The sequence below is a fragment of the Dendrobium catenatum genome, unplaced genomic scaffold, assembly GCF_001605985.2.
Source record: "Dendrobium catenatum unplaced genomic scaffold, ASM160598v2 fragScaff_scaffold_730, whole genome shotgun sequence".
In the NCBI taxonomy this organism is placed as follows: domain Eukaryota; kingdom Viridiplantae; phylum Streptophyta; class Magnoliopsida; order Asparagales; family Orchidaceae; genus Dendrobium; species Dendrobium catenatum.
The window spans coordinates 67858-79454 of NW_021319192.1; the positions used below are offsets into that span (position 1 = coordinate 67858).

At 39.3% G+C, this 11597-nt stretch overlaps 2 protein-coding genes across 2 annotated transcripts; one reads left to right on the forward strand and one right to left on the reverse strand.

Moving 5' to 3' along the window:
* Positions 1-1201: 1201 nt before the first annotated feature.
* On the reverse strand, positions 1202-4997 carry LOC110095929. The gene is made up of 2 exons (XM_020821655.2): positions 4005-4997; positions 1202-3794 (listed from the first exon to the last, which is right to left on the reverse strand). Exons 1-2 carry the CDS (start codon positions 4357-4359, stop codon positions 3055-3057), a joined length of 1095 nt encoding a protein of 364 aa, XP_020677314.1. The 5' UTR covers positions 4360-4997; the 3' UTR covers positions 1202-3054.
* A 4729-nt stretch (positions 4998-9726) lies between these two features.
* On the forward strand, positions 9727-11487 carry LOC110095928 (caffeoylshikimate esterase). Its single transcript, XM_020821654.2, has one exon. It carries the CDS (start codon positions 10188-10190, stop codon positions 11196-11198), a length of 1011 nt encoding a protein of 336 aa, XP_020677313.1. The 5' UTR covers positions 9727-10187; the 3' UTR covers positions 11199-11487.
* The last annotated feature ends 110 nt before the right edge of the window (positions 11488-11597 follow it).

Below are 11597 nucleotides of genomic sequence, written 5' to 3' on the forward strand. Positions count from 1 at the left end.
CACGAGCCAGCTTGACTCGGTTACACCCCTACTCGAAATCGACGAGAGGTGATTGTCCCGAGTCCCGACTGGGCGGCACGGGTGCGACCAAACCATGCGAGGAGGCGAGGGCTAGCCGCTAGGGCTAGACTGTGGTTGTGACTACGCGACGTGGGGCGATGAAGACCGGTGCGCCTCCGTGATTCGACTACAGAGTGCGAGACGTTGGGCAATTCGACGACCGGTTACACTTCGTAGCCGGGTCAATTCCGGATCAATTTCGGGTTACCGGGTTGACCCTGACCTGACCCATTTTTTTAAACGGTTTGAAAATTGAAACTTGAACCCGACCCGTTTATTAAACGGGTCAATCCTAACCCGGATTTTCCGGGTCGGGTTTGGGTCCGGGTCGGGTCAATAATTGACACCCCTACCTGGGAGATACCAATGTCAACTGGGGAGCTCTAACGATGGAGTTGGTGGTGGAAGGAAAAATGGTGGTGATTAGGGGAGTGCGAATTGCAGAGTCTAGAAGGGATCAAAATAGGAGGGGATGTTCCCCTTTTGGTGCAGTCACTCATACAATAATTCAGGAAGGTCTTTCAGACACCTTAGGGCTTACCACCGTCATGGGAGCAAGAGTATGCCATCACCCTAAGGGAGGGGGTTTTCCCTATCAGTATCCGACCGTATTGCTACCCTCAAATTCAAAAGGACAGGATTAAGAAACTTATCCGAGGGATGTTGGAGGCAGGGACTATTAGGCCGAGTGTGAGCACTTTTTTAAATCCAATTTTGTTGGTCAAGAAGAATGATAGGAGCTGGAGTAATCTTTGTGATTTGTGATTTGTGTTTTTTTAACCATTTTTTGGAGGTATTGATTTTGATTTTAATGGTTAGTATCCATAGTTGTATTTCTTTGCTCTTAATATTTCCATTTCCTCCTTTTTGTTTAACTTTTATGTTTCCAATAATATTTTGTGATTTATAAAAATTTTCTTCTATATGTTTCAGCTAATTGCTAGATAATAACCATTTGCATCAGGACCCCTAATGTTCTATTCTCTATTGGTAAGAAAGCCTCTTCCTTGTGGCTCTTGGGATGAATTGGAAGATCCAAGATCACTCATGCTCCTACATCCATGATGAAACCTAATGAGTTTGATTTCCAAGCATATAGAAGGTATTAAGCCTTTTGGGAAGATAATTCTAGAATGTAAGGTTCCAATCTTCGCAAAGTTGGTCTACAACTTATTTGATTATTCTAAAAACCACTATTTAAATTTTGGGTATATAAGTGTATAACATTTAGGAATGTGTGAAAATAAATTTACTTTTTTTTATTTTTTCTCAAAATGTTATTGAGCAATAATAATTTCCCTTATGAGGGTGCCCTCTCAATAGAGGATTACAACACTTTCATTTTATCTTAAGTACTTAAAAAATATAAACCCAAGAGCACAGTTAATATAGCAAGCCACTCATAGCACTAGCCATATTGTCTATATAAGAGTTGAATGACTTGTGATATTAAGGCCAACTTAACTTTTATCATGAAAGTTCACTCTTTTGTTCCTTTTAAATCTATGATAATTAAAGAGTCCTCTGGTACTGTTAGATTTTTTATTTATTATTATTTATTTATAAGCTCACTAAGAGAGTTTTGTCTTTTTTCATTGTGGTCTTTTTATCATTACATATGTTAGTTTACTTGTTCATGATCATTTCTTATGTTAGGGCATCAATCATCCCCACTGGGGAGGTCTTTGGATGCACATGAGGGCACGAATTTTATGAAGGTGGCTAAGAGGTTAAACATTTGATGAGACATGAATATGAAAAAATAAAAAAACTGTCCATTATGAATGGTTATAAAATTTTCATCAATTTACTATCTGATATTGCCTCTATTGCAAAGTCTAAACTGGGGGATAAAGCTCAAAGAATTATAAGCTAGCCTATTTTGCCTTATAAAGGTACTCGTCATCACGAAGATAGTCCTATTGTTGTTAATATAATTTATCTACTATCAAAGAAAGATATTCATGACTACCTTGTAAGATATGAACTCATTTTAGAGCAACAATTTGTTCTACAGTTTAGGGAAGCAACTTAGAGTGCTACTGAAGCTTAGTTAGAATCAAGCATAGTTCATCTTCTGGCAATGTTGTAATAAGCAACTAAGGCATGACTCAAAAAGGAGCGAACCAAGGTCATAGAAATTATTGTATCATTACTGGAGAGTGAATGCATTATCACTATGGAGTTCAAGTTTTACAAATGCAAGTACAAGGTTGAGAGATGGAGGCAAAGTTCATCTCTCTGGTTCTTACTTGAGGCCAAGAAATGGCAAGGCATGGCTTATATTAAGCCATGCGAAGAGGTAGAGTAGAAAAAGGATTATGTGGTGGCTTAAATTTTCACCCAACTTTAAAAGGAGAGGGATGTCCAACTTGCTATTGATTAGGCTACTTCTTCCATCAATATTAAGGATGAGGCCTTCTAAATTGTCCTTAGACCTCCTCCACAATACTTCAAAGGGTTGATTCACTTTTCTCTATCTCTATGAAAAGTGAAAGAGGACTTGATTCTATATAAGAAACATTTTCCTTGATGTAATGCTACTGATTTTGGAGGAAGATAGTGTAATCACACATTAGGTGGGTGAAGGAGCATTCATAGAAAAATGAGACTCTTCAAAGGAGAAGATAGAGGAGAACAATACTTTTAGAGAAGTACATCATCAAACTTTTACCATTATTTTAACTTGAAATCTCAGAAATCAAATAAGGCTTTCAAGTAGTGCAATTTTTTTAAAACATATGAAGGCTTCACCTTGTAAAGGATAGAAAGATAATCTGCATAAACTAGTAATTATCAATCATCACAAGCTCATATTATTGCTCCCATTGCTCAAGGTTTTAGTAGGTCCAAATATATGTAAATTTAATACATGTAAATTGATGTAACATTGTTGAATAAAACACGACCTCTATTATTGTTTTTTAAATAGTACTAAGATCCAATACTTGACTCGATGCTTAAAATACAACACTTAATTTGGCTTCGTGCCCATCAATACAGAACCACATCCACCGTAGCAGCCTCGCCACTGATTGCATTGGGTAACTGGAATCGGCAAGATCCGCAATGCGGAGACATGAACCCCGGCGTCTGGTATCGATCCTCCCCACCCATCATCGGCATCGCCACTCCCTTTTTCACCGGACTGATATATCCCGCCCTATACGTCTGGCCCAATACCCCCTCCACGTCGTCCGACAACCTTCCTAACTTAAACTGCATCTCCAAGTGCGCGAACGCATCTCCTGACGGCAAACCATATCCGTGCGTCCTGTTCTCCTCCTCGCCAATCCCCACCGCCCTCACCTCCATCTCCAGCATCTCGGATACCGTCAACCGTATGCTATTAGCCTCTGACGTTCGCTCAACCACCACCTCACCCGTCTGGCTCCGCCACTCGCCATCAAATTCAATTGGAAGGGCGATGGCAACGCCATCAAAAAGCAAGGAGAGGACGTCCACCGAATCATCCCAGACCGCCACACGTCGGGCCGCGACGACGAGGCTGTGGGACTCAAACATGATTGCGAGGGCTTGAACCCAAGTAAAGTCACGGGAACGCCCGACGGGACGAATGCCGATGAAGTGAGCGTTGATGTGGAGGTGGCGGTCGGAGACGAGGGCGAAGTTGCCACCTTTGGCACCATGGAAGTAGAACATGGTGCCGTCGCCGCCGACGAACCGGGGATCGTAGCAGATGGACCCGAAGCCGTTGCAATTCGGCAATCGATCTGTATATGTATCCATCAAGCATCAATCAATTGGTATAAAGTCTCCTTAATTTTGTTAGAAAATATTTTTTAGTTAAATCTACGCGAAAATAGGATATTAAACAACCTCTTAATACATCTTAAAAAATTTAAAATCATCTAAAATTGGATCTCGTTGCCTTGTACTAATTATGTTAATAGATATGGAAATTATTAATAAATTGGGCGTACGCTTGCAGGTGGTTTCGCAACGGCTGCTGCAATCTGCGAAGCAAGCCTTTACGATTCGGTTCTTCTTTGGCTTGCGCCGAGGGCACTGCGCCGGGCATTGAATTATTTTAAAACGACACCTTCCTCTTGCCAGGCAGAAGAACCTCTCCTGTCCAGTTTTAGGATTCCTGTCCAGCACAACATAGTTGGTCGATGCCGGATCCAATTTCCCCTTGTTATTATCGCCGGCAGCTGCTGCCGCTGCTTTGATCATACCTTCTCCTCCGTCAAGGGAAATCAGCGGGCTGATCAGTGAAGAGAACAGCACCATCAGCAGGCCCATGGTCAGCTTCCTGCCAATAATCCTGTTGGCCATCCTGATCTGATTAACTGGTTCATAAGTGTTAGGAGTACTGGCTAGTTATTTATATGGATGTGGTGCGCGGGGATCGAGAGAGATAGTAGACTTTCTACGGATTTGAAGGAGGGCAGCTCATGCGTGACTAACGCTAGCTGCTCGATGCAATTGCTTATAAAGTTTTGCTTGGAGTTGGGAGGATTGCATGTGCTACTTCATCCCTATAGTTCTTGTAGTGAGAGCTTATTAGTTAAACAAATGCTTTTCAGCTAACCCAAGTGAGAAGTCCATTCTTGACTTGACGTACAGATTCCGACTTGATGCCTTATACTGTAAGTCCACTTTCCATATGCTGTATTAGCATGTTACCACATGCAGGCTTGATGGCTTGTCGTGGAAGTTCTGCATCCATAAAAAAAGGTCTATATGGCTCAATGTGTGCTTTCTTTACTTATATATATCCTTACAAATTACTCAAAATAATCTCTTGATTATTCATATGCAATCTAAATTTAGATCAATTTTGTATGGCTGATGAAGAATCAAATTAGGATCAATTTCATGTCCCATTTTTTTGTCAATTAACACCTAATGAATTAATTTGAGATCAATTTTGTAAAGTTATTGGACTATATTTGTCATCACCTTCGAGGAAAATATGAAGATTTTTTTTTATTATTATTTATTTTGGGGCATATTAGGGGATTCGAGCACTAGCAAGATTGGGAGGAAATTTTTTTTTCGTCGATCAACTGGCCTGCAACCCGATCTCCAAGAAGAATATCATGTATTATCCAAAAAATAATTGGCATTGCATATTAATTGGATTACACCAATTGTATGAAGATTTATTTAATTGTGCCATTTTGTGGTGAACCATACGGTTCAGAGGGTCCCAGTTATAATTGTTTACCTGTGGCGTCATTTGGTGGCGAAATACACAATGTGGTGCTATTTGGCGGTGAAATCACCAGTTAAATGACACAATTTGTCTGCTTAGGTAAACTATTGCGAATGGTGGATGAATTTTTGTGCTTTAAGTGTTTGATGATTTATTTCATTTCTAAATATCTTTGAATTTTGGTGTTTTTGGATATTTTTAATTTTATGGGTATTTTGTATTTTGTGAAAGTTCAAGGGAATTTGATGATATACGATCCACTCTGGTTGAGATTAAAATTCAACATGGCCATCATCGGGGAGTTTATGGGTTGTTATACTTTTGCTCGTTGAACCTTATCAACTCTGCCTACTTGTCGGCAGAGGATCCGGTTTGAACATAAACTTATTTCTTAACCCGCGTGGTATTCTCTGACGTCACGTGTGTACCTACGACACACTCTCTAGGACCTACGTGGGTATATGCAATTGTATACAGTTTGTATGATGCATTCACGTGTGTGTATGATATGATTTTTGAAATGCAGTTACAGTGTCATATGATATAATGGAGTGAAATCCTCTGCTTATGTAGGATGATGATTTTGGAATATAATTGTGATGTCAGATGACACACTGGAGTGAAACCCTCTACTTATTATAGGAGGAGTATTTTTGAAATGCAATTACAGTGTCAAATAAAATACTTGAGTAATACCCTATGCATATCACCAACACATGCGAGAGGTATTTTGAAATGTAACAGCAAAAGTCAGAATGACACGCTAGAATGAAATCCTCTACATCCTACATATGTATATCAAAGGTCTTTTTGAAATATAATAGCGATGTTAAAGTGGCACGCTAGAATAAAATTTTCAACATCCTACAAATGCATGCGGAAAGGCCCTTGATCATGCATGTACGACACATATGCATGTAAATGCAATGTTGAATAATATGCTTATATAACTTATCATGCTTATTACAATGCATATATGAGGGGCATTTTAAGATATTTGCATGCAATGCAAGGGGTGTCCCACTACAAAAGTAACTATCGATGTTGAATGTACATGGTTTTATTTTGGGCTTTCTTGACCTCTTCTATCTGCTCGTACGAGTGCTGCATATTCGGTGGCATAACGTTGCGCTTCAATAGCCCATGGTTTTTACTACTGATTCCCTGCTTTTGCTTACAAGTGATTCATAGCGCTGACACCTGACCGCCATGAGATAATTCATTGTTCTGACGTATACTCCCTTTTCTCATTCTTTGGAAGATCAAATCTATGAATCGACCGGCCCTTATTTAGATTGGGTAAACACATATAAATGACATAAGGTCATTTTGTGACATATGATGTATGACAAGCTAATGAAACCAAAGGCTTAGTTAGTACATGGTTATATTGCCTTTTTCTTGAATCGTCATGAGGGTAGGATATTGAGTTGATTGACTTGATCTTCTGGTCTTCACTCAAATGGTTCGGCATAGTTTTTGGGGGCCCTAACACTTTTTCAAAGATGATAGAATGAGATATCATTCATTCATTTTCATTTTTTTTTTCTTCTTGTGCTCATTATTACATAATCATTCATAAAGCCATTTGACTTCGCATCACAGTGCCGTAAGAAAATTATTTTACAAACTTCCTATAATAGTAAGCAATCCCTAAGAAATTTTGTATCTCTCATATGGCAGTAGGTCTAGGCCAATCCGCAATTACTTGAACTTTTTAAGGATCTATAAAAATACCTACGCTACACACAACGTGCCCCAAAAATGAAATGCTTTTCAACTAGAGCTCGTATTTTGAGAACTTCGCCTATAACTGAAGTTGTCTCAGAGTCTCCACAATAATCCTCATATTCCTATTATTATCTTCCTCAAAAGTAGAATAAACCAAAATATCATCTATAAAAATAATAACAAACTGATTTAGATAATTTATAAACACTTCATTCATCAAATTTATAAGACGGTTGGTGCATTAGAACCCCAAAAGGTATGATTAAGAACTCATAGTATCTTTACCTTGTACTAAAAGCATCCTTTATCACACCAGACTCTCTCACCTTTACCCAATAGTATCTGGATCACAGATCAATCTGGATAAGATCCATAAAGTTAATCAAATAAATTGTCAATCTTCAGTAAAAGATATTTACTCTTAATAGCGACTTTGTTCAATTTTCCTGTAGTCAATGCACATACACATCATATCATCCTTCTTCTTCATAAATAAAATATGTGCTCCCCACAGAGACACACTAGAATGAACAATTCTTTAGTCAATTAACTCATTAAGCTACACCTTCTACTTTATGAAGCTCCTTAGGTATCATCCTATCTGGAGCCTTAGAATTTAGAGCCATACCTAAAAATATATTAATATTGAACTTTATATCTCTGTCCAGAGACAAACTAACAAACTAATTATTTAGGAAACTCCCACAATACTCGAGCATTAGAAAGAAAATAAGAATCTACTCTACTATCTTGAATTGATGTTAAAAATATCATACAACCCTTCTTTCTACATGTACATTAGTGATCATACAAGATATAACTCATTTAACACCCTAAAATAAATAGCTCTCACTACCCAAAAATAAGATAACTTACTTTTTCAAGCAATTAATTCGAGCATCAAACAGTTCAATTCCCAAAATAACATCAAATTCTAAAATGAGCAACAAAATTAAACTAGATCTCCACTTCCTATCAGATATCATAATATCACATAAATAGACTCTACTAGATATCGTACCATCTCCAATCGGTAAAGTAATAGATAAAAAAATATTATAAATTGAAGATAAGTGTAATAAATTAAAATTGTGGTCAGAAATAAATGAATGATTAGTTCCAGAATCAAATAAAATATGACATAACTGAGCAAAAATATAAGATGTACTTATCACAACATCTTGAGCCTCATAAGCCTCCTACTAAACTATACACATGTGCTTGAACTGGAGCTGGTATAATAGAACTATCAGGCTCCCTCTGAGTGCTACCCAATGGCCTCCCTACCATGGAACCAAAACTACTGTCTCCACCAAAGGAACTCTGAACAGCAGTGTTAAAGGGTACTATATTCGATCTCCATGACAGTTTAACAGAACTCTCATATCTAGGCTCAGATCGTCATTCATATCATGCCTATGGACTCTCATCAATCATATTTCTAGTTTGCCCACACTTGAAGCACTATCCAATCATTATGTAGCACTAACCAAATTGATTTTTACTATAACTTTAGCATACATGGTCCCATAATCTCAATGCTTCCTACCTTTGATCATTTGGCTTCTAGAAAAACTGCTTAGCATTGAATCAATCCATTTTGGAAATTCTAAAATCTCTCATCCTGGTCTCAATCTTTGAAATATAGGAAAATATTTGTCACTACTTTAATCAAGAGTATTATTAGGTGATTCATCTCTTCTAAAATGTAATTAACTATAAAAGCTTGCCTTTATGCGATACATATAACTCCAAATTAAAATAAACACTGTCTTATTTTCATAAAGGGAAAATCTCTGAAAAAATGTAAGAATTTAGAAAAAATACATTTTTGTATTCAGTATACATTTGTTAAATGTCATAATCGTTCTTCGAGGTGATATTATATTTTGTTTGTTGTATTTTCTTACATAAATGGTAATTTTTCAAAATACATTCTTGCATCTAAATACCTTCGTAAAATATTGTATTTCCCTTTTGAGGTGATATGATAGCCTCCCTGTTGTATTTGTTTGCATGAATAGTAATTTTCCAAAAGCTCGTTTTTATTTTAAATACTATCTTAGAATAGCAAGTCAACCTTTCAAGGAAGTATATTATTCTTTTTTTTATTAAATTATGAAAATGAAAATTTTACAAAATCATATTTTTATTCTTGAATCCATTTTAGAATATTGTTTCCATCTCTCGAGATAGTACGCTATTCTCAATACTATATTCGATCACAAGAATAGAAGAAACCCCATTTTGTGTGGGGTATTCAAATTTATTTTCCCACATATGTAAAGTAAAGAAAAAAATACAAAGTTATGAATGATCTAGCATGTGATGAATTTATGATAATCGGTGAGAAGTGAGGATAAGTTGAATTCAAACTCTATGAATAGTCTGTAGCTGTAAAAATCTTGTTCATTCCTTAAAGGTCCTTCTCTAAGGGTTTTGAACTCACACACTCGAGTAGCCATTCACTTGAGAATAGAAGCACAATAAGTAGAGTCAAAAAACTTAAGAAGTGCATTTTCGATCAATAATTAAGTGCTTAGCTTTACAAGATGATTGCCAAGATATATAAGCCTACATCCAAATTCAAACACCACACCAAGCATTTGCCTACCATCATTACTTTCATATATACCATTAATAGCATACCTACCACCAATTCTAATAACATAAAATCATGTATGGGTCATGACATAAAAAATGACCAAACACATACAATCCCCAAAATACCTAATAAATATATGATCAAAATATAACATCACAATGCAAATGCCCAACAGTATAAAAGTCTAAAATACAATTTTATACATCTTAAGTACATAAACTTAGACCTTAGGACAATGACAAAGGAGATGACAATGATCCCTAAACCCTAAATGGATGGAGAAATTATGATATAAGAGAAATTGATGGATGGACCAGAATTTATTTTAGGACTTGTTGAATCCACCCGTGACCCGTGACCCGTGACCCGTGACAAAATTATCAGATTTGTTAGACGGACGGAGGCATTTATAAGTTAGGTGGGAGGTGCTTCTCTCACCTTCCTTCAATGCATTAACTCTCTTCAGTATATTGCTTGATTGATGCTTCAAAATAAATGTTCTTACTTTGTTCGTATATGTGATAATAATCGCATTAACATTTAACACCCCAACTTCATTCCCTCCCTCTTCCAGATCTCTCTCTCTCCGAACAACCAACGCATTGGGCGATGGAGCACCACCCGGTGGCGGAGGCCGACGATCGGAGCCCCTTTGGACGCCTCACGCCCGACGAGTTCTACGCCCGACACGGAGTCTCCCACGACTCCTCCTCCTTCCTCAACCCACGCGGCCTCCGCATCTTCACGCAATGGTGGATTCCCCTCCCCACCTCCTCTCCCATCATCGGCATCGTCGCCGTCGTTCACGGATTCACCGGTGAGTCCAGCTGGCTAATACAGCTCACCGCCGTCCATATCGCCAAGGCGGGCTTCGCTGTTTGCGCCATCGACCACCAGGGTCACGGCTTCTCAGACGGCCTCCCCACTCACATACCCGATATCACCCCCGTCGTTGATGATTGCATCTCCTTCTTCGATTCCTTCCGCGACCGCTTTCCCGCAGCCCTCCCATCTTTCCTCTACTCCGAGTCCCTCGGCGGCGCCATCGCTCTCCTAATCCACCTTCGTCGCAGCGCATCTGCTGGAGTCGCGTCCCGCCCCTGGGACGGCGCCATCCTCAACGGTGCCATGTGCGGCATCAGCGACAAGTTCAAGCCTCCTTGGCCGCTCGAGCACCTTCTCTGGCTTGCTGCGGCAGTGATCCCCACCTGGCGGGTGGTTCCCACAAGGGGCTCCATCCCGGAGGTCTCATTCAAGGTGGAGTGGAAGCGACGGCTGGCGATCGCGAGCCCGCGGCGTTCCCTGGCTCGGCCTAGGGCAGCCACGGCGCAGGAGCTGCTTCGAATCTGCCGGGATTTACAGGCCCGATTCGAGGACATCACCCTGCCTCTGCTTATCGTGCACGGCGGTGATGATGTCATCTGCGACCAGGCCTGCGTTGAGGAGCTCCATCGCCGTGCTTCCAGCCAGGACAAGACCATCAAGATATACCCCGGCATGTGGCACCAGCTGATTGGCGAACCGGATGAGAATGTAGACCTTGTTTTTGGTGATATTATAAACTGGCTTCGCACTCGGGCCGAGCGTTCAACCGCCGGCCGGCCGGCTGCTGGTTCATAATTGGGGCTTCATTGGAAATGGGTCGGTATCTTCTTCACGCTTCTTTCATGTGGTGCTGCTGCAAGCCACCGAACTCTAACTACCTGTAGCTGCCATACATACAAGCTAGGTCACAGCCGACTGAATTAGTATTAGCCTTATTTCTAAGGTTATTATTTATTAAGTGCTTAATTATGGTATTTTTATGTTAAGATTTAGTCTCTCTCTCTCTCTCTGTGTCTTTTGCTATTTTGTATGTAGTGGTGGTTATTAAGGAAAATGTAATGAAGTCATTCTGCTGTTTCGTTTAGTTCTGATTGCAGAGAATTTACAGTCCTGAGCTGGGAAGAGAAGAGTAATCTGCCAAGGATATTTAAGAGTCACATCAGTTTCATAAAGAGATGTTTCAAAAAAAAAAAT

What these genes read in the sequence shown, in the direction of transcription:
- LOC110095928 (XM_020821654.2), top strand. Translation starts at nt 10,188, where the DNA reads ATGGAGCACCACCCGGTGGCGGAGGCCGACGATCGGAGCCCCTTTGGA.
- LOC110095929 (XM_020821655.2), bottom strand. Translation starts at nt 4,359, where the DNA reads ATGGCCAACAGGATTATTGGCAGGAAGCTGACCATGGGCCTGCTGATG. An exon ending in TTGCGAAACCACCTGCAAGC is followed by an intron (nt 3,795 to 4,004) that starts GTACGCCCAATT and finishes ATACATATACAG; the next exon opens with ATCGATTGCCGAATTGCAAC.